Source organism: Poromitra crassiceps, assembly GCF_964638095.1.
Source record: "Poromitra crassiceps genome assembly, chromosome: 15".
NCBI classification, from domain to species: Eukaryota; Metazoa; Chordata; class Actinopteri; order Beryciformes; family Melamphaidae; genus Poromitra; species Poromitra crassiceps.
Genome location: NC_139634.1, coordinates 5,741,035 through 5,762,985, shown reverse-complemented (window position 1 = coordinate 5,762,985; position 21,951 = coordinate 5,741,035). Strand labels below are relative to the sequence as shown.

Here is a 21,951-nt window from a genome sequence, read left to right as displayed (position 1 = left end):
GTAAAACTGTATGTTTTGGTGGCAGCCGGCTAACATGAGTGCTTCATGATGGTGTGCAACCGGCTAACATGAGTGCGTCATGAGACTGTCTCTAGTTTTCTGGCTGGGCGGGGTCCTTCAGGCTAACACTGTTTAACACGGGGACGCACCCAGCAGCACAGACGTGAGTTGCGGACGTGAAAGAGGCCGTCTTATAAACATGAAACTTCTACACTTCTTTCCTAATTTTCCACCCAGAGTGAGTAACTTTACAGTGCGAGTAACTTTACAGTGTGAGTAACTCTACAGTGTGAGTAACTTAACATTGCGAGTAACTTTACAGTGTGAGTAACGTTACAGAGTGAGTAACTTTACAGTGTGAGTAACTTTACAGTGTGAGTAACTTTACAGAGTGAGTAACTTTACAAGTGTTAACACATTAAGTGCCAGAGACGACCTAACTCGTCTTACATAATCCAGCGCTTAAGTGCCAAGGACGAGCTAACTCGTCTTACATAAACATTTTTTTTTTTTGACGGTGGGACATCAATCAACCCCTTTTACATCTTCGAGATAACTATTTGGAGCAAGAGCATGTGTGTAATCTATTTTACCGACCACTAAGTGGCGACAGAGACCGAGAGAAGTCACAGCCACGGGACCCAAAAGCAGCCGCCTCCCGCGGAAATGGCTTGGCGATTTTACAGTCAGAAGCCCGGACACACACACAGAACGGACAGAGATCTCTTCCCCCCAGAGCCGCGGGGGCAACGCGCGAACACACACACACACACACACACACACACACACCGCGGGAGCAAGCCATTCAAGGAAATGGCTTGGCGATTTTACAGTAATCCATTTCAGACTCGTCCCCGCACGCAGGCAAGCAGGCAGGCAGGCACGCAGACAGACAGGCAGGCAGCACAACGCGCTTCTGACACGCCCGCTGTTAGGAGGAAGGAGGAGAAGACACACGGAGGGAGGAGTTTGAATGAGAGGGGTGTTTCCTGTTGTTATGGAGGAAATTACTGTTCAAAACTATTGTTTAGAATGTCTGACGGTCTTACTGATGCCAAAAATGAATGGTTAAAGTGACTGTTTCACAAAAAGCCATTTATCTCTGAATAAATTTCCAGACGCTGAAACCATGCTGTACTCAACGGCTAATATCTACATAACTACTAACTCTGCAAACTAACTCTTTTAGACAGAGAAAGCACACATTCTATTAGTTATTTGGTGTTCATGAATTCTTAACAGAAAAGAATCCTCGGCTGTTCTAAAATGAGCCAGAATCGTCAAAAACACCCCTGGCACAACTTACCTACAGGAATGAAAACATGGCTGGCATTCAATGTGTTAAGAGTGAATTCAAGTCGTTTACTTTGTTTATCCACCTTATTTCTAGCGGCCATGATGCCTCGGCGTAGGGCGATATGACGATCTTAGATCGTTCACGATCAGAATGGCTCCACGATCTGCCTTTCCAGACAGATCGTTAGAAGCGCGCTACATGCAGTGCACATTCTATCAGTTGCATTTCTATGTGTGAAAGACGCTTCCAAAGTTTTCCTCCCCTCCCCCTTTTCACTTTGCAAAGTGCAGCAGCATGACAACACGGAGCGGAGGGGTAGTTGGTTTGACACACACACACACAGACACACTTAACCAGGGCTTGCCTTAACAAGGACCTCCCGTCATCCCAGGGATGTTAAAAATAGCGTTCATTAATTTGGGGACGGAGCCGGACGATAGCCTAAACACACGCTCTGCTCGTTACAATGAACAGTGTTAAAAATGACATGCCACACACACACACACACACACACTAAACAGACATGCGGGCACTGGCAGAGAGACAAACAGGCAGATAGAGCGGCACGCATCGCGCAAAAAGTGTCTGAATCTCCGCTGCTCTTTTTGATAGTTTGAGTTTAATTTGCTTCAGTCGGACTTGGCAGTAAGGCTGCCACGATTAGTCGACTAGTCGCGACTACGTCGACAATTTAAATCGTCGCCGACATATTTGGTAATCGACGTCATCGCATGTTTTTTTTTGCTGAAAAAAAGAAAAAAACTTTTGTTTTGTTTCCCCGAAGCTGCTGCTGGCGATGGCCTCACTGGCTGGCCTGGCCTCCAGGCGTCTCCGTCCTGTCTTTGATGCACATGCACAGTACCCATCATCCGGGGAAAACATGACATCACCGGAACAACAAGCAGCTTCCTCCCAGTGCTTCACAGAAAAAATGTCTAGCCGTCCTCATACGTCCAAAGTGTGGGAGCATTTCACCCACTATAATGTGAAATGCAAAATCTGCTAAATAAGCTGAACTCGCTTATCATGGCAGCACGAGTATGATGCACGAGCATCTCAAAAGGAAGCACGTTGTGGCGAATGCAGATGAAGGCTAATTAGCTTGTTAGCTCACTGGCAACCACAACGTTAGCTGCTAACGTTAGCTATTGGCTAACGATATTAACGTTAAAAGCCTGCTGTAACGTTGTCATCTCATAGCAACGTTAAGCTCATGTGTTGCTGACGGGAATACTGGAAACCTCATTTTACTCCGCAGTTTGCACTCTACGACATTTAAAAATGTGTTTGATGCCTGAGAAGACTGAAACAATTTATTTTGGTTGATATTTTGGTTGCAGTGAATAGTTTTTGGTTCCATTTCCATTCCACGTAGTAGTGCCCTAATTTTATTTTGCATTATTCATTCAATGGATAGTACATATTTCATTGCACGATATGTTTTCAATTTCAATGTGTACTATTTTGCAGTTTTGCAATTAGCACTATATTACATTTATCACATGCAAGTACATTGATGCCAGAAATAAATATGCTGCTACATGCTCTAAACTTTAAAGTTCATGAAAATATTATTTTTGAGTGAATTATCATTAATTGTCTTTATTTTTATTTGGCACATGCTTAAAACAACTTGAAGCTAAATTTAGAAGCTGATGATGATAGCTAAATCAGAGCGACTGAGTAATTGTGCGATATGATCTGATTAGTTGACTAATCGTTAAAATAATCGGTGACTAGTTGACTATCAAAATAATCGTTTGTGGCAGCCCTACTTGGCAGTTATTTTAAATGTGAGGACGCATATTTGCTCCTAATCTGCCCTCATCCTGCTGCCTCGTATTCTCAGAAGAGCGCGTTTCTGCCCCACCTTATTTTCTCCCCCCCCGCCTCTCTCTCACTGCTTAAAGCTCAACGCTGTGTGTGTGTGTGTGTGTGTGTGTGTTGAGTCGCATGTCTCTGCTCTGTCCCCACGCTCTGTCTGTCGGTCTCTCTCTCTCTCCATTAAATTAGCAAATTGACAAATGACAATCACGCAACTCAATCGCAGATAGCCAATATATTCGTCCCTTCGCCCAAACCTACTGTATAAATAACAGTGAACCAAGAGATAGATAGATAGATAGATAGATAGTGTTTGCATGCTTGTGAACATTCTTTTTTAGCACATGAATTTTTGGAAACTCAGCGTAAATGAATGACATGAAAATATTTATAAAACAAATTGTATTTTAAATTTCCACAAGTTTTCTAGGTTTCTCATGGCCGTACGAACCCTGAAATTAGTTTGGATGTACTTGTACTGTTCAGTAACTTGCAAAATAGTCTTAAAAACCAATATGAAAAAGAATCGTGATAAGATCGTGGATCGTGATCCTGCCTGAAAAAATCGTGATATGATATTTTTGCCATATCGCCCACCCATACCTCTGCGTTTTTCTTCCCGTCTGATCCTCCCAGCCTTGTTGCTGACAGCTTGACACCCGTCTGGGCGAACGGAGCAAATCACTAATCAGGTCCAGCTTGGCAAAAATCTCGTAGATAAATATCCCTTTAACACGTTCACTGCCAATGACGTATTAATACGTCAAAAATAATCCAACGGTTGACTGCCAATGACGTATTAATACGTCAAAAAAATTAAAAAAAAAAAATTTTGACCGTGGGATGTGCATCTAACCCTTTTACATCTCTTATATAATTATTGGAGCCACCGAACGTTTACAACCCATTCCACCGACCCACTAAGTGGCGACAGTGCTCTCCTGACTAGAGGAAGGCAAGCAAAAAGCAGCCATTCTCATGAAAATGGATGGGGGAAAACGCTTTCGTTTTCGCGCTGATTGCTGGCGATGCGGGATTGCAAATTTGCATAATAGATTACAGGCGGAACACACTTTGAAACACGCAGCATAAATATGACCAGAATCGCAAAAGCTTCTCTCAACCAAAACTCCAAGAAGCGAGCGAGTCCATCCAGACTTCCTCAAACAGCGGCCGCGCAGACAGGCAGCAGCAGCAGCAAAGCAGTGAGACTGGTGACAAGCTTGTGACGGCCGCTGCAGCCAAGAAGAACGCCCACGGAGGGAGGAGTTGGAAGCAGAGGGGGGTTTCCTGCTGTTATGGAGGAAATTACTGTTCAAAACTATTGTTTAGATGTCTGACGTCTTACTGATGCCAAAAATGAATGGTTAAAGTGACTGTTCTATCGAATTTCACAAAAAGCCGTTTATCTCTGAATAATTTTTCTGACGCTGAAACCATGCTGTATTCAACTGCTAATGCTTACATAACTACTAACTCTACAAACTAACTCTTTTAGACAGAGAAAGCACACATTCTATTAGTTCTTTTGAGATATTGTGTGTTCACAAAATCTTAGCAGAAAAGAATCCTCGGGTCTTGAAAGATGAGCCAGAATCCTCAAAAAAACCCTCTGGCAGAAGCTAACTACAGTAAAAAAAAAACGTCTGGCAGTGAATGTGTTAAGAGCACAGTGCATCATGTGTAATCGCCTGCTGTGGCTAATGTTAGCGGCTAGCTAGCTATGTTACATGGCAGTAAAACGCCACTGAATGACCAAATTGATAGTAACACTGTTTCCAAAGGGAACACCAGCGTTAGTTTGTTGTTTATAACCATAACGTGGCTATATCTGTCACGTTCTCTATCTAACTCTGATACACTGAAAATACTGGGAGGCGGGCCATAGGGTCTCTGTCGATGATTTGATTCGACAGTTCTGGGCACAGGCGTTAGCCAAACCTGACGTGTTCCACCCCCAAATCGATTGTGTTCTGGCGCAAAGCGAGTGGCTTCCAGGACGAACAGGCTCTCTGAGGCGTGCGCCACTAACGTTACTTTAGAGCAGTGCAGTAAATACAATATTCCTGGAATGCGAGTTTAACAAAACAGTTACATGTCCTCTGCATTCTACATCAAATAAAGACATTACTGTTAGTTTTATTTGGTATGTTACATACTTATTGGCCAAGTTATGTTCAATTCAGCCAGGGTACAAGGGAGTGTAGGCGGCCATCTTTTCAAATCAAGTAGAATACCGTTTTAGGAAATGGCAAGCTGCAACAATAAGTCACGTTAAACCGGACCTTGTACCCATAATTATTTGTAGGGGTGGGACAAAATATCGATACTCACGGTATCGCGATATTTCCACTTGCGATACGTTATCGATACACTGGCACCAAGTATCGATATGTTATTAAAATATGCAGGATTTTTAAACTGATTCCCCCACAGCCATTTTGATAAACAGAGTCCTAGGGATGTCAAAAATATTGATACTTAATAGGTACTTACTCTATAGGCTACTAAACATTTTTAAACGGATACAATACTCATTTTCTACAGTAGCAAGTTTATCGATACCAGCAGCGCTCCCTCTGCCTCCTCCACACACACAGACACACACAGCACCGCAGCTGTTAGCTACATTAGCTAATCCCACTACTGCTGCTGTAACCACTTCACCAACACCGGGCTCAAAACCCCAGTGTGAGTGACCAAATGTTTCACTTGTTAACCAGTCGGAGTGACGCTCTTTCCACTAACATATTGGCTTTGAAATCTGTTGATACATGGACCCTGCTTGGAGAGTGCAGCTAAATTTAACGTTAAACGCATTGCCCGGTGGAGGTACCCGGATGTAGCAGACAAAGAGTATTGAAGGCAAGAGACGAAGCGTGTGTTGTTTTTTTACAACAGCGCTCCCGCCTTGATGTTGCACGTGGAACCACTGAGGGGAACAATCCAGTCGTCAGTTCTTATCGATTTAAGTTCTTTGGTGCAGAATTGTCGAAGTTGCGATTTATAACTGAATCCTGGACATGCAGAGTTGGTGTTTGGGCTGTCTTGGGCTACACTCTGAGCATACTGGGGGCAGCAGCTCAGCTTGAGGGAGGCTTTGGAGGGAATTGTAGCCTACATGAAACATGAAAGCTGGAACATTCCCACCCCCACTAACTACTTAAGACAACTTAAAATTATATTGTGAATATATGCCATTGTTCTCTTCTTTTAATAATAATTAAAAAAGACTCTTAATGTGTAACTTTTCCTCCGTGGTATCGAAAATGGTATGAGTGAGTGAGTGAACTCTGAGTGAGTTCATGTCAATTCTGCTAATAAATACATAATACCTGCTTCTTGTCTTTTAGGGGTATTTTTTTCTCTTCAGTTACACAGATATCGTGATGTATCGTAGGTTACATTTCTTCCAATATATCGATTATCGCAGAATCGCTGTATCGTGATAATATCGTTATCGAGGGCCAAGTATCATGACCATATCGTATGGTGAGTTACTCCGCGATTCCCACCCCTAATTATTTGTACAGCGGGGCATCAAAAATAAGGTGGATACCGTTATGAAGTAGCAGCTGTCACACAGCTCTCATGCAGGCAAGTCCGCTCACGTCCCACCTAGAATTCACATTTGGTGGGAAATAATATCCACACGTCGGACTGAGACAAGTTGGATGAAAATCGACCATCAGGAGGACAGATGAGGAGCTTTTTGTCATGAGTTTATAAGCATGCAAGAATGTTTACTATGAGCAGCAGAGCGCACGGCGCTGAGCTGAGAGTCCTTTCAAAGTGAGTAGCCTACAACTAGAGTTAATGTTTGTTTGTTCCTGTCTGTCACACCCTCCCCGGACTGTAGAAGCTTTGATTATGATCGATTTTATCTCCCCGAAGCGGCGATGTTCTAAATATGGTATTCGGGACAGCCCTAGATATGTACAATATATGTGACAAAAATGCGATATATTATTTTGACCGGTAAGAAATATGCCTGGCGGGTGGATTTTTTCCATCTACCCGCCACCTGGCCGGTGAGTCAAAAAGTTAAGTTTGGGCCCTGGTTACACCTGCTTGACTTCCTGCTTCCACCACCTCAAAACGGTTGCTGTGAAATGGGTCCATAAGACGCTGATGGAAAATCTAGCCGCCCACATCCACATCCACACCCTCCACTCACCCACATCCACACCCTCCACTCACCCACATCCACACCCTCCACTCACCCACATCCACACCCTCCACTCACCCACATCCACACCCTCCACTCACCCACATCCACACCCTCCACTCACCCACATCCTCCACATCCACACCCTCCACTCACCCACATCCACACCCTCCACTCACCCACATCCACACCCTCCACTCACCCACATCCACACCCTCCACTCACCCACATCCACACCCTCCACTCACCCACATCCACACCCTCCACTCACCCACATCCACACCCTCCACTCACCCACATCCTCCACATCCACACCCTCCACTCACCCACATCCACACCCTCCACTCACCCACATCCACACCCTCCACATCCACACCCTCCACTCACCCACATCCACACCCTCCACATCCACACCCTCCACTCACCCACATCCACACCCTCCACTCACCCACATCCACACCCTCCACTCACCCACATCCACACCCTCCACTCACCCACATCCACACCCTCCACTCACCCACATCCACACCCTCCACTCACCCACATCCACACCCTCCACTCACCCACATGCACACCCTCCACTCACCCAGGCCGATGATGCCCAACGTCTCGCCCCGGATGCGGGCAGCGCCGCCGGCCACCTCCCTGATCTGCTCCACACTGGAGGCCCGGGTTCCCTCCCTGAGGGCCTGGTGCATCCAGGTGACCCGCCTGTACAGGTTGAGGATCAGACACATTGAAGTGTCGGCTGTCTCCTCCACCGAGGAGGCTGGCACGTTACACACAGCGATGCCTGGAGCAAAGAGTGGACAAGAGGAGAGAAAGATCAGCCTCAGATAGCAACACAGCAGAAAATATTATGTGAAGATTGCTGCACACTGCCACTCAGAAACTACAACATCTGTTCTGATCATGATGGACAATATGAACCTGTGAATCCCTCTGCCTGCTTAGATGATAGTCTGTGTTCGCATATAGTTCATCTTTTTGTAGATCAAAGTACCAATGAATCTATGTGTCCTTCAGTGACTACGTTTACATGCACACAATATTCCGCTTTTTGCCCATATTCGGAAAATGACAATATTCCGACTAAATTAATAATCCACTAATATTCCCGTTTACATGCAGCCGTAGCTCGCCATCCCCAACACGTGAAGGAGAGGGGGGGAGAGAGAGATGCAGGTAGGCGGAGTTTTTCTGTTGAGAATAAACAGAGCAGCACTATTCTTACGAGCATCACTTGGTCCATTTCAGGAGCTTGCTGCTGAAAAGTTTGGTGTTGCGCATCCAAGTCTTTCATAAAAAGTAGGCTAGTAGCCTACATTAGGGGTGGGCGATATGGCAAACATATATCACGATTTTTTCAGGCAGGATCACGATCCACAATCTTATCACGATTCTTTTTCATATTGGTTTTAAGACTATTTTGCTAATTACTGAACAGTACAAGTACAACCAAACAAATTTCAGGGTACGTATCATGAGAAACCTGGAAAAGTCACGGAAATTTAAAATAGAATTTGTTTTATAAATATTTTCATAGCCTACGTTATTACCTCGCAGGCTCGCAAGCATTGTGGACTTCCGAGGGCACCACTCTCTCTTTAAATATCTCTCTGCTCTTTAAATCGATGTTTCTCATCTCCTCCCGATCAGAAATGTGGGCTTTTCTTTTCGCATGCCAGAGATGATGGATTATTATGATTATATCGCCTCTTCTAGCGCTTTCTAGCACACATCAGTTGACCACAAACAGGCAACATGCGTCACAAACTGCGGTAAAAACCCTGATCGAGACGCATTTTACTTAATTTTTTTATTCAACGTTTATTTAACCAGGTCGGTCCCATTGAAATACAAAGAGCTCTTTTTCAAGGGAAGCCTGGTCAAGACAGCAGCATAAAAGAGATGAAGTTACAACATTAAAACAGACAAACACCAAAGCACAAACATGCTTATTCTGAATGCGCTGTATACATGATCAAAGAATCCTGCTAAAACCTGAATAATACTGGAATAACCCACATGTGTTAATCGGAAAATGCTAAATTCTGAAAAAGGGCAAATTCGGAAAATGCAACTGGAATATGCTGTTTACATGACACTTATCAAATTCAGAATATTGTCATTTTCCGAATAATAGTGGAATAGTGTGTGCATGTAAACGTAGTTACTGTGTGTGTAATCTGTGTATATTAAATATATTTTCAAGTCCTGTCGCCTCACCCAGCTCCGCAGCAGCTTTGATGTCGACGTTGTCGAAGCCTGAGCCGATCCGGACGATGACGCGCAGGCCTTTGAACTTGTCCAGGTCGTCTCTGGACAGAGTGATGGTGTGATACAGCAGGGCACCCACTGCCTCGTTCAGCACCTACACACAAACACACAAACACATAAAAACATTTAAAAAAAAAACTCACATCACATTCAATTACACAACTTACTCATTTAAACATTACAGTGGTTCCACAAAGGCCAAGGGCATTTTCAGATTTAAGACTGTTTGTCTAACAAGCCATCCAGCCTGGCTAACCAGTCCTGCAAAACAGTAAGACGGAGAGGAGACAATTCTGCTGGACAGAACGTTGCTCGTTTTTTGGCCTTGTATACTGTGTAGTGATTCCATTGGTTTTTGGAAAGCGAAACCTCTGCCTAGAGAGCATGGCTGACCACCTCTTGTCTAGAGAGCATGGCTGACCACCTCTTGTCTAGAGAGCATGGCTGACCACCTCTTGTCTAGAGAGCATGGCTGACCACCTCTTGTCTAGAGAGCATGGCTGACCACCTCTTGTCTAGAGAGCATGGCTGACCACCTCTGTCTAGAGAGCATGGCTGACCACCTGTCTAGAGAGCATGGCTGACCACCTCTGTCTAGAGAGCATGGCTGACCACCTCTGTCTAGAGAGCATGGCTGACCACCTCTGTCTAGAGAGCATGGCTGACCACCTCTGCCTAGAGAGCATGGCTGACCACCTCTTGTCTAGAGAGCATGGCTGACCACCTCTGCCTAGAGAGCATGGCTGACCACCTCTGTCTAGAGAGCATGGCTGACCACCTCTGTCTAGAGAGCATGGCTGCCCACCTCTGCCTAGAGAGCATGCTAGAGAGCATGGCTGACCACCTCTGTCTAGAGAGCATGGCTGAACCACCTGTCTAGAGAGCATGGCTGACCACCTCTGTCTAGAGAGCATGGCTGAACCACCTCTGTCTAGAGAGCATGGCTGACCACCTCTGTCTAGAGAGCATGGCTGAACCACCTCTGTCTAGAGAGCATGGCTGACCACCTCTGTCTAGAGAGCATGGCTGAACCACCTCTGTCTAGAGAGCATGGCTGACCACCTCTGTCTAGAGAGCATGGCTGAACCACCTCTGCCTAGAGAGCATGGCTGAACCACCTCTGTCTAGAGAGCATGGCTGACCACCTCTGTCTAGAGAGCATGGCTGACCACCTCTGTCTAGAGAGCATGGCTGACCACCTCTGTCTAGAGAGCATGGCTGACCACCTCTGCCTAGAGAGCATGGCTGACCACCTCTGTCTAGAGAGCATGGCTGAACCACCTCTGCCTAGAGAGCATGGCTGACCACCTCTGTCTAGAGAGCATGGCTGACCACCTCTGTCTAGAGAGCATGGCTGACCACCTCTGTCTAGAGAGCATGGCTGACCACCTCTGCCTAGAGAGCATGGCTGACCACCTCTGTCTAGAGAGCATGGCTGAACCACCTCTGCCTAGAGAGCATGGCTGACCACCTCTGTCTAGAGAGCATGGCTGAACCACCTCTGTCTAGAGAGCATGGCTGAACCACCTCTGTCTAGAGAGCATGGCTGACCACCTCTGTCTAGAGAGCATGGCTGACCACCTCTGCCTAGAGAGCATGGCTGAACCACCTCTGTCTAGAGAGCATGGCTGACCACCTCTGTCTAGAGAGCATGGCTGACCACCTCTGTCTAGAGAGCATGGCTGACCACCTCTGTCTAGAGAGCATGGCTGACCACCTCTGTCTAGAGAGCATGGCTGACCACCTCTGTCTAGAGAGCATGGCTGACCACCTCTGTCTAGAGAGCATGGCTGACCACCTCTGCCTAGAGAGCATGGCTGAACCACCTCTGTCTAGAGAGCATGGCTGACCACCTCTGTCTAGAGAGCATGGCTGACCACCTCTGTCTAGAGAGCATGGCTGACCACCTCTGCCTAGAGAGCATGGCTGACCACCTCTGTCTAGAGAGCATGGCTGACCACCTCTGTCTAGAGAGCATGGCTGACCACCTCTGTCTAGAGAGCATGGCTGACCACTAGAGTTGCTCCGATCGATCGGCACTTGATCGGAATCGGCCGATTTGGCCTTTTTCGGCTTTGATCGGAGTTATCAAAAGTGCCGATCAAACAAGGCCGATCAGAATGACACAAAATATGCAAGAACTACTACCAGAGACGTTTCAATATAGAGATAGTGCACTCCCAGGCTGCCAAGTAGTATTCTTCCGGTCTCCTAAAGGGCAGCTTGTGATTGGCTGTCTCTCCGTGTCATGAAGCTTCATTGGCTCCCAAGTTTCCTTAGGGGGCGTGGTGGTAGTGGCGAAAAAGTGTTTGGAAGTTGCACTCTCTCTATAGCGAAAGCAGCTTGGGCGACACAGCACAGCACAGCACAGCAGCTAACATGGCGTCGCCTGTCTGGCAATTTTACAACTTGTTGGAGAAGGACAACAAATTTGCCGTTTGCATTGTGTGCTCAAAGGAGATACCGCGTGGAGGAACGCAGCAGAAGAGTTTCAACACTACGAACCTCATAAGACATTTGAAGGTTTCCCACGTCAAGGAATTTGAGGAGTTTACAAAGTTGGCGAGCGCTAAGGCAGCGAAAGAGCGTGCAGCAACCTAAACGCCACTCACTCAGCTAACTGTAACAGAGACATTGAAACGACAGCAACGACAGCAAGAAACGAAAATAAATAAATGCAAAGCTAATGGAATTCATATGTCTTGATCAGCAGCCGCTGTCTGTTGCGGAAGACCTCGGGTTCAAACGCCTCATGTCCTGCTTGGATCCACGTTACACGCTGCCAGGACGTAAATATTTAACTGACGTTTGCCTGCCGGAATTATACCAAATTGTGTACAAGCACATCAAGAGCCTTATGAAAGACAACACCATGTCAATCAGCTTCACGACTGACATTTGGAGTTCGAGTGTCTGTCCTATGTCCATGCTGAGCCTAACTGCGCAGTTTATTGATGAAAAGTTCGACCTGAACAAAGTTGTACTTCACTCACAAGAGTTTTCTGGGTCACACACCGCGGAGGCTATCGCTGCAGCTTTCACAGACATGTTCCAAGCTGTGTTGGTGCACATGTTGTGTACATAGTATTATATTTTTTGTTTTATAAGACTATTTATTTTTCCACAGGAAAGCTACAGTATACAGTCTACTCTGTAAGCTCCAAGTTGTCTAAGAGAGTGTCTCTAGAGAGAGTTGCACGTTGCCTTAGCCTGCAATAAAACGGTTGTCAATTCATGATACTTTCTCAACTCCTAATTTTAATACTTAATATACAATGTCGATGTTGTTAAGAATAATTAAATATATGAATAATGCGACACAATAAATAGAAGGCTTGAATTGATGGTGATCGGCCATATCGGGATCGGCAGATACTGCTTCCAGTGATCGGTGATCGGTCTCAAAAAAGCTGATCGGAGCATCTCTACTGACCACCTCTGTCTAGAGAGCATGGCTGACCACCTCTGCCTAGAGAGCATGGCTGACCACCTCTGCCTAGAGAGCATGGCTGACCACCTCTGCCTAGAGAGCATGGCTGACCACCTCTGCCTAGAGAGCATGGCTGACCACCTCTGCCTAGAGAGCATGGCTGACCACCTCTGCCTAGAGAGCATGGCTGACCACCTCTGTCTAGAGAGCATGGCTGACCACCTGTCTAGAGAGCATGGCTGACCACCTCTGTCTAGAGAGCATGGCTGACCACCTCTGTCTAGAGAGCATGGCTGACCACCTCTGCCTAGAGAGCATGGCTGACCACCTCTGTCTAGAGAGCATGGCTGACCACCTCTGTCTAGAGAGCATGGCTGACCACCTCTGTCTAGAGAGCATGGCTGAACCACCTCTGCCTAGAGAGCATGGCTGAACCACCTCTGTCTAGAGAGCATGGCTGACCACCTCTGCCTAGAGAGCATGGCTGACCACCTCTGTCTAGAGATCATGGCTGAACCAATTTGGGGCCCGTGAGCCAAACTTGGCCCACGCTCAGTTTGTTTTGGCCCTCCATGGTTTTGAAAGAAAAGAAATCACCGCCAATATGACTGTCTTTCAGAGGCTGTGGCGGGCTCATGTTTAAAGCTAGCCTGATGATACTTTTACGATATGAAATTAGAAGACCTATTTTAATTTTAGAATGTAAATTTTCTATCAAATAATAGAACTTCATGTAAATTCACATAACATCAACATTTATTTTTGGTCCACAGCCCTCCATCCAGATGAATTTTGGCCCTTCATAGGAAAGAATGTGGGCACCTCTGGTCTAGAGAATGAAGAACGTAGCGAGTGGTCAAGTAAGTGTAGTGCCGGCACATCTTCTGTACCTTCTCATGGATCTCTTGCGTGGACTGGGCATCGCAGAAGGCCACTGTGGCCACGTCTTTGAGGATGGGCATCTCCACAGTGCAGTCGCGCCCGTCCAACAGCGCCACCAGGGGCCGCGGGTGCATCGGCCCGTTCAGGATGGGGGGGCGAATACCTGGGTCAACGAGGGAGAAAACACGGAGGTCGTTACATTTGTGCAATCACGAGAGACGCAAGTCGTCACTGTCCAAATCCAAAACGTTTACAACATCTAATTCTCATAAATGAGAGGTACCAAACATGTTGCAGCGTTGCAGGGCAAAAGAACACAGCCCTGCTAACATTCAGACGCTTTTCTTTACGCTATTGACCAGTATTGTAATGCAACAGAGCTTGTTGACGATACTTAATATAATACTACGATACTTACTTACTATACACAGCTAGTAGCAGCCACTTGTATTTCAAAAGCAGTAATGTCGGGGTGGACTAGAGGTTAGTGACTCAACAGTCTGATGTCCCTCTTTGTCTCTGGACTACCCGACGCAATGTAAGTCATCATGTCTCACCCTCCCACAGAATCCCCCCCCAGGCCTTTGCCACCATACTGGACCATAATAACTCAGAAGGTCTCATGGCTCTCTCTCTCTCTTCCTGCCAAAGCCTTCATCTCCAGCAGCAGCAGCACCCTGAGGGAAGCATCAGAACGATGTGTGAGAGTGTGTGTACCCTGCTGCGAGAAGGTGTGCGTTCTAAGGTTACATAAGTAATGTGTAACTGAAGCTGCGGTGGGGCATGGGGGCTTCCGGGCTCCTGGCCTATCCAGTGTTCAGAGCCACTCATGCTAGCGTTCAGGAATGCACAGACACGTCTTCTGCGTCTGGCTGGTTATTGATCCATCCAGGCTCCTGCTGCACAAAATACTCAAAGGAGAGGAGGCTTCACCTTCTGATCGATCAGAGACCATGAAGAGGAGGCTTCACCTTCTGATCGATCAGAGACCATGAAGAGGCTTCACCTTCTGATCGATCAGAGACCAGGAAGAGGAGGCTTCACCTTCTGATCGATCAGAGACCATGAAGAGGAGGCTTCACCTTCTGATCCATCAGAGACCAGGAAGAGGAGGCTTCACCTTCTGATCGATCAGAGACCATGAAGAGGAGGCTTCACCTTCTGATCCATCAGAGACCATTAAGAGGAGGCTTCACCTTCTGATCGATCAGAGACCATTAAGAGGAGGCTTCACCTTCTGATCCATCAGAGACCATGAAGAGGCTTCACCTTCTGATCGATCAGAGACCAGGAAGAAGAGGCTTCACCTTCTGATCGATCAGAGACCAGGAAGAAGAGGCTTCACCTTCTGATCGATCAGAGACCATGAAGAGGAGGCTTCACCTTCTGATCGATCAGAGACCAGGAAGAGGAGGCTTCACCTTCTGATCGATCAGAGACCATGAAGAGGAGGCTTCACCTTCTGATCGATCAGAGACCAGGAAGAGGAGGCTTCACCTTCTGATCGATCAGAGACCAGGAAGAGGAGGCTTCACCTTCTGATCGATCAGAGACCAGGAAGAGGAGGCTTCACCTCCTGATCGATCAGAGACCAGGAAGAGGCTTCACCTTCTGATCAATCAGAGACCATGAAGAGGAGGCTTCACCTTCTGATCGATCAGAGACCATGAAGAGGAGGCTTCACCTTCTGATCGATCAGAGACCAGGAAGAGGAGGCTTCACCTTCTGATCGATCAGAGACCAGGAAGAGGAGGCTTCACCTTCTGATCGATCAGAGACCAGGAAGAGGAGGCTTCACCTCCTGATCGATCAGAGACCAGGAAGAGGCTTCACCTTCTGATCGATCAGAGACCATGAAGAGGCTTCACCTTCTGATCGATCAGAGACCATGAAGAGGCTTCACCTTCTGATCGATCAGAGACCAGGGCTAGTTAGCTTCATCTTTAAAGTGCTGGATCTACACCACTACTATATGAGACCAGCAGACACACACAGAGAGGAGTGGGTAGCAGAGGTGGTGGAGTGTGACGGATGGGGGAGGGGTGGAGAACACCGCAGATGAGGTGGTGGGGGTTCATGAGGGGGTCTGAGACATGACCTAAATTTTCCTGTCTGGAAGAGCCCTCACCCCACCCAGCCCCAATTAACTGGTTCTCCTCTTTCCCCAAATAAATACATACACACCTCACTAGCTACTCACATCTACTGTATAAATACATACACACACACCTCGTTAGCTACTCACATCTACTGTATACAGTACATACGTAAATACATATACACACACACCTCGCTAGCTAATCACATCTACTGTATAAATACATACAGTAAATATACACACACCTCGCTAGCTAGTAGCTACTCACATCTACTGTATAAATACATACAGTAAATACACACACACACCTCGCTAGCTAGTAGCTACTCACATCTACTGTATAAATACATACAGTAAATATACACACACCTCGCTAGCTAGCTACTCACATCTACTGTATAAATACATACAGTAAATATACACACACACCTCGCTAGCTAGTAGCTACTCACATCTACTGTATAAATACATGTACACACACACCTCGCTAGCTAATCACATCTACTGTATAAATACATACAGTAAATATACACACACACCTCGCTAGCTAGTAGCTACTCACATCTACTGTATAAATACATGTACACACACCTCACTAGCTAATCACATTGTCTGTATGTATACAGTACATACATATACACACACACCTCACTAGCTAATCACATTGTCTGTATGTACGGTATACAGTACATACAGTACAGAGGCCATTTGCTATTATGCCAACTGACATAATGTTGCTTTTCAAATACAAAGAAACTGCTATCAATGAATGTCACATGGCTGCTGCCAATACTAGTGGTAAGCTAGGGGGAAAATGAACAATACATGATTCCCAATCAAGATCACATAAGCAGATCCTTCTTAGAGCTGTGCTTTGTGCCTTGCCCTCACTAGCAGCCCACGCATGCAGCAGGACCCTCTCGCTCTCCTGCCCCCCTCGCATGACAGGTGTGTGTGTCCCAGGGTGGGGGAGAGGGAGAGGGAGAGAGGGTCTCGCTGCCTGGAACATTCACTTGGGACAGGGGGGCAGGAGAGGGTCTCGCTGCCTGGAACATTCACTTGGGACAGGGGGGCAGGAGAGGGTCTCGCTGCCTGGAACATTCACTTGGGACAGGGGGGCAGGACGAGGAGGTAATGCTGAGACGTGCGTGCGGAGGAGGAGGAGGAGGAGGAGGAGGAGGGTCGGGGAGCTGGTAGTAGTAGCGGCAAAGGGTGGAAAACAAATATTTGTGAACACTTCCTCTGACGTCGGAGTTATTTCCCAACGCACGCATTCGCTCCAGACAGAGAGGAAAGAGAGAAAGAAAGAGAAACAGAACATCAGCCTGGCACCCCCACGCTAAAACGCTAAAACGCTAAACGCACCCCGTTGTACCCGTGTGACTCACGTGCAGCTGCGCAGGGCTCACCGGGGCCAATGAGCCCGCTGCGATCCGCCGCTGCGGCCGCAGCCGAGCCTCGACGTAATAACTGACACCATGTCGAAAAGCCAAAGGCGTTCATCGCGCCGGCCGCACGATATCCAACAAAGACGGCCTTCTGAGAGGAAGAAGTGCTGCTAGTGGAAATATACAAGCAGCAGGCCTACGAGACACACGCACGCAGTAATGTGAGTAAAAGCAGGCTGGCATACTGGTAGGCCTGCGAAGCCAAAGCATGGCGGCGCGCACAATACAATTCATTCAGTGATTCATTCATTCTCCCTCCCTCCTCCTCTCACTCACTCTTTCTTCTCGCTCGCTCGATCCCTCCTCCTCTCTCTCTCTCTCTCTCTCGCCTCGCTCGCCCCTCTGGCTGCAGTTGGAGGAGTGAGCGGGCGAGCGAGAGCAGAGAGAGGGAGAGGTAAGGGGGGAGGGGCAGGGCATGATGATAATGCAGCAAGCAGCGGTACTCCACCCAGACACAGCCAGACACACACACACACACACACACGCACACTACACACTACACACTACACACACACACGGTTATTCAATTCCTTCTCAGCGGCTGCTCTACAACAACACGAAAACGCGCCAAGCAGAAAAGGGAAACTGCACATACATGGCTGCACCACACCCAAAGCCTAGAGCGTAGCCCCGACTTCACGAGCATGGCTTCAAACACACAGAAAATCATATAATAATATAGCAACACCGGGCCTAACCTTGCATTATGAAGTCTGTCAGCCAGCCTTTCTTCCTCTCTCTCTCTCTCTCTCTCTCACACACTCTCGCCTCGCTCTCCCCTCTCTATCGTTCTTTTTTTCCTCCCTCTCTCTGTCAGACTGTTCTTGGCTGGCTGGATCCCAGCTGTCATCCACACCCAGACCCTCCCCCACGGCCGGCGTCCAATCAGAGGGCGTCTCCATTCAGGGCCCTCCAACCAGCACTAACCTCATCAGCATAGCTCCGGGGTTTGTGCTGTTGTCGTTTTTTAAAGAGACAGCTGGCCCGTTTCCCTGTTAGCCGCGGCCACGACCCTTCACCTCGTCCTCTCCCTCTCGCCCGTCTCCAGAGGCTCTTCCCAGACTCTTCCCTCCATTTTAGTTCAGCATGATGTCTGATCTCCATCACTCCACCGCAGCACCTCCTAACACTCGAGTACTAAGAGTTTTCTACAAAAGTCACGCACCTTCATTGGACCATCCGTGACTTTACATACTTGCTATATTAAGTGAAATATGTTGTTGTTATATTCAATTTCAACCCTACTGCTAAAAGCCTTAATCCTCTCAACAGCTGGCTAGGAGGGAATTTAAATGTAATTAAAAAAAAACAATGAATTCTTACATCCCTTCCTTGTATACTGATATCCTTTTAGCAAACAGCAACCCCCTCCAGTCTCACACGCACTGAGAGGAAGAGTCCGCAGCACTTTAACCAGTTGCTTCAGAGCACTTCAGGTACAGAAGAACACGGTCATCTATCTACTTATTTCAGGAATCTGTCTGTCTGTCTGTCTGTCTGTCTGTCTGTCTGTCTGTCTGTCTGTGTGTCCTCTGCATATCTCCAGAACCTGTCGTCCGACGTTGAACTGGGTGTGTTGCTGGGGTCCCAAGAAGTGCACTGTCGAATTTGGTCCAATTTGGACGCGGCATTCAATTTGGAACCAATCAGAATTTGAGTCTCAAATTATATCCCCAATCGTACTAACTTGGCAAATTCCCCAGGTTGCTGGCCCGGGCGTTGCTCCACCCCCTCTGCCAATCTGGGGAGCGCCATAGACTAGTTAATATATGCTTCCTCCGATACATGTGCAGCCGCCAGCCGCTTCTTTTCACCTGACAGCGAGGAGTTTCACCGGCAGGACGTAGCACATGGGAGGATCACACTACCCACCCCCCCCCCCCCCCAGTTCCCCTCACCACCAAACAGGCGCCCCGACCGACCAGAGGAGGCAATAGTGCAGCGATCAGGACTCACACCCCACCGGCTTCCCACCCGCAGACACGGCCAATTTGTGTCTGTAGGAACGTCTGACCAAGCCTGAAGTTCCGCTGCCGGGAACTGAACCCAAGGCTCTGCGGTGGAAGCCAGCTTCTCCAAAATAGGTTATGACATCATTATGACGTCATTATGACAACACAATCTGATTAAGACATCAGTGGATGGCGCTGCAGCTCAGGGCATAAAAGGCCCGAGGTGTGACCCAGTGTGTGGGTGAGTTAACTGCACTAGTGATCCTACAAAACAAGAGAACACTCCCTCAAAACATTGCATTCCTAAAGGCCAGTCATAATACAGTATATTCAACGCAATATAACTAATCAAGTGTGTCATATGGGCCTTACAACTAGAATTCGGCCTGCACAATTCATCCAAAATCATCATGGAAATATGACCAAGTGCAATATCCAAATCCCAGGAGCCTGCAATTATTTGATAAAGGTGAAATGTGTCACAGTATTGTGGTGCTACAGAGACGCCCGGCCTACAAAGCATCTCGTCTCCAGAGGTAAGGAAACATGTTTGTTTGGTACAGAGCCCAGGAACAATTACATCACTTTTTTTTTTTGTGTGTGTGAAAATGAAATACAAAAATGACCATTCCCACTAAAATCGCATCGCATATCGCAATATCTGTCAGTACAATAGCAATATGATTGATGTTTTAGGCATGTTTTAGGCATATCATGCAACTTTCTTCTTCATGTGGACATTGCAGAAAGGGGAAATCTTTTGGAAGTCAGGTGTGGAAAATTATTTTTCACAAGTATAATAAGACGGTATGCGGGAGCTTCTTTGTTCAATTGGCTTCTCCTCCTCCGACGACGACGCACCTCGGGCTGGGTATCGTTCAAAAATTTTCGATATCGATACCGTTTCGATACTTGGATTTCGATACCGGTTCCTGAACGATACTTTTTTCGATACTAATTTTTAGAAAAATCCATTTGAACAAAAATAAAACTGCATTACACATTGAAATTATTTTACAAATCTTTAGTTTTCCCCCATCTTAAGTTTTACAGCAGAAAAAAATAAAACCTACGGTACTGTATTTAACATAACTTTAAGTTGTCTAAACTTATTGCCGTCCCTACAAAAAATATTGGAGTACTACAAAGGAAAGAAATGTAAAACAAATAAATCAGTGGAATAGTTTTCAGTGCAAAACAGAGAGTTGCAAATCGGTGTTTAATGCTCACTGATGCAACAGAACTCTATTCTTGTCCAAACTGATGAGATGGATCCACTTCATGCTTGGAAGACTAGTTGAGCATGACTAGCCTATCAATATAGCCTTAATGGCACAAAGTGAATCCCATTTATATTCAACAAACTATCATGACATCAGCGTTTGTTAACGAGTTGCTAAAAATACATAATGGGTGATAACTGCCCGCTTGCACATAACGTTAACGCTAATTAATTAAACATCTAACGCTAGCGTTGCAGATCAGTGTTTAATGCTCACTGCTGCAACAGAACGTCATTCTTGTCCAATCTGACGAGACAGCTCCACTTCATGCATTCACTTACTAGCCTATCAATATAAATGAATCGCATTTACATTCAACAAACTATCATGACATCAGCGTTTGTTAACGAGTTGCTAAAAATACACAATGCCCGCTTGCGCATAACGTTACGGCGCCAATTAATTAAACGATCTAATGCTAGCTACAACTCACAGCCAGATGCATGGATTTGTCAGACTGAGGGATCTGATAACCACATCAACAACAACTTGCGGTAAGCTGACCCACCTCGTGATTATTTCTCTTGTCTGTGGAAACCAGTCCTTGTTGTTTCTGTTTCTTTCCCTGCTTTTCATCATCTTCGCCATATGGTACTCCAGGATAGGAGTAGCTTGAGTGGCTAACTTCTTGTATACTATATCCGCACCGCACGCCTGGCTCACAACAAACACACCGGCTAAAGTGGGCGTAACGTTTCTTGCATGCCTCTACATGACAGCCAATCACCAGCCGTATTAGAGCGCGGTGTGCAAGCATGTCGCATGCTTATAGGCTCAATGACGCTGTTTTGTTTTGGTATCGAAAATTGGTATCGTTTGACAAGGGAGGCTTCGATACCCCTTAGTATCGATGCTTTCATTTCGGTGCCAAGTAAGTATCGAAACTCGATACCAAGCCCTACCTGTCATACACTTGGGTGTGCAGAGACTTTATTCAGCACAAGTATAATAAGCAGGGCTCGATGTTCACTTTTAAAAGTGGTTGCCGGAGTGGCAACCTGGCAGGAGCTTTTGGTTGCCCAAATAAAAATAGGGTTGCCATTTTTAGTCGCCTTATATTTTGAGTAATTACGATGCTATGCAGTCATAAACCGGCTTAATAATGACGATGTGACAGAAAAGTAAGTATAATAGTCTAGAGCAGTGATACTCAACTGGCGGCCCGCGGGCCACATGCGCCCCGCAGGCGCCCCCTGTGTGGCCCGCGATGGAATTGCAAAAAAGAAAACAGTGCACCTGAACGCATCATGCAAGATACCCGCTGAATAAGTGTCCAAATGTTCATGTCA

General features: G+C 46.7%; 1 protein-coding gene across 3 annotated transcripts in view; it reads right to left on the bottom strand.

Moving 5' to 3' along the window:
• The window catches only part of ctbp1l (C-terminal binding protein 1-like), a 43,037-nt gene that overhangs the window by 15,162 nt on the left and 5,924 nt on the right, over positions 1-21,951 (bottom strand). For all 3 annotated transcript variants that reach the window (XM_083651526.1, XM_083651524.1, XM_083651525.1), the window contains 3 exons: positions 13,890-14,044; positions 9,519-9,663; positions 7,876-8,082 (listed from right to left, as the gene is read on the bottom strand). In XM_083651526.1, coding sequence (XP_083507652.1) covers positions 7,876-8,082; positions 9,519-9,663; positions 13,890-14,044 — 507 coding nt within the window. The remainder of the gene's footprint in view (positions 1-7,875; positions 8,083-9,518; positions 9,664-13,889; positions 14,045-21,951) is intronic.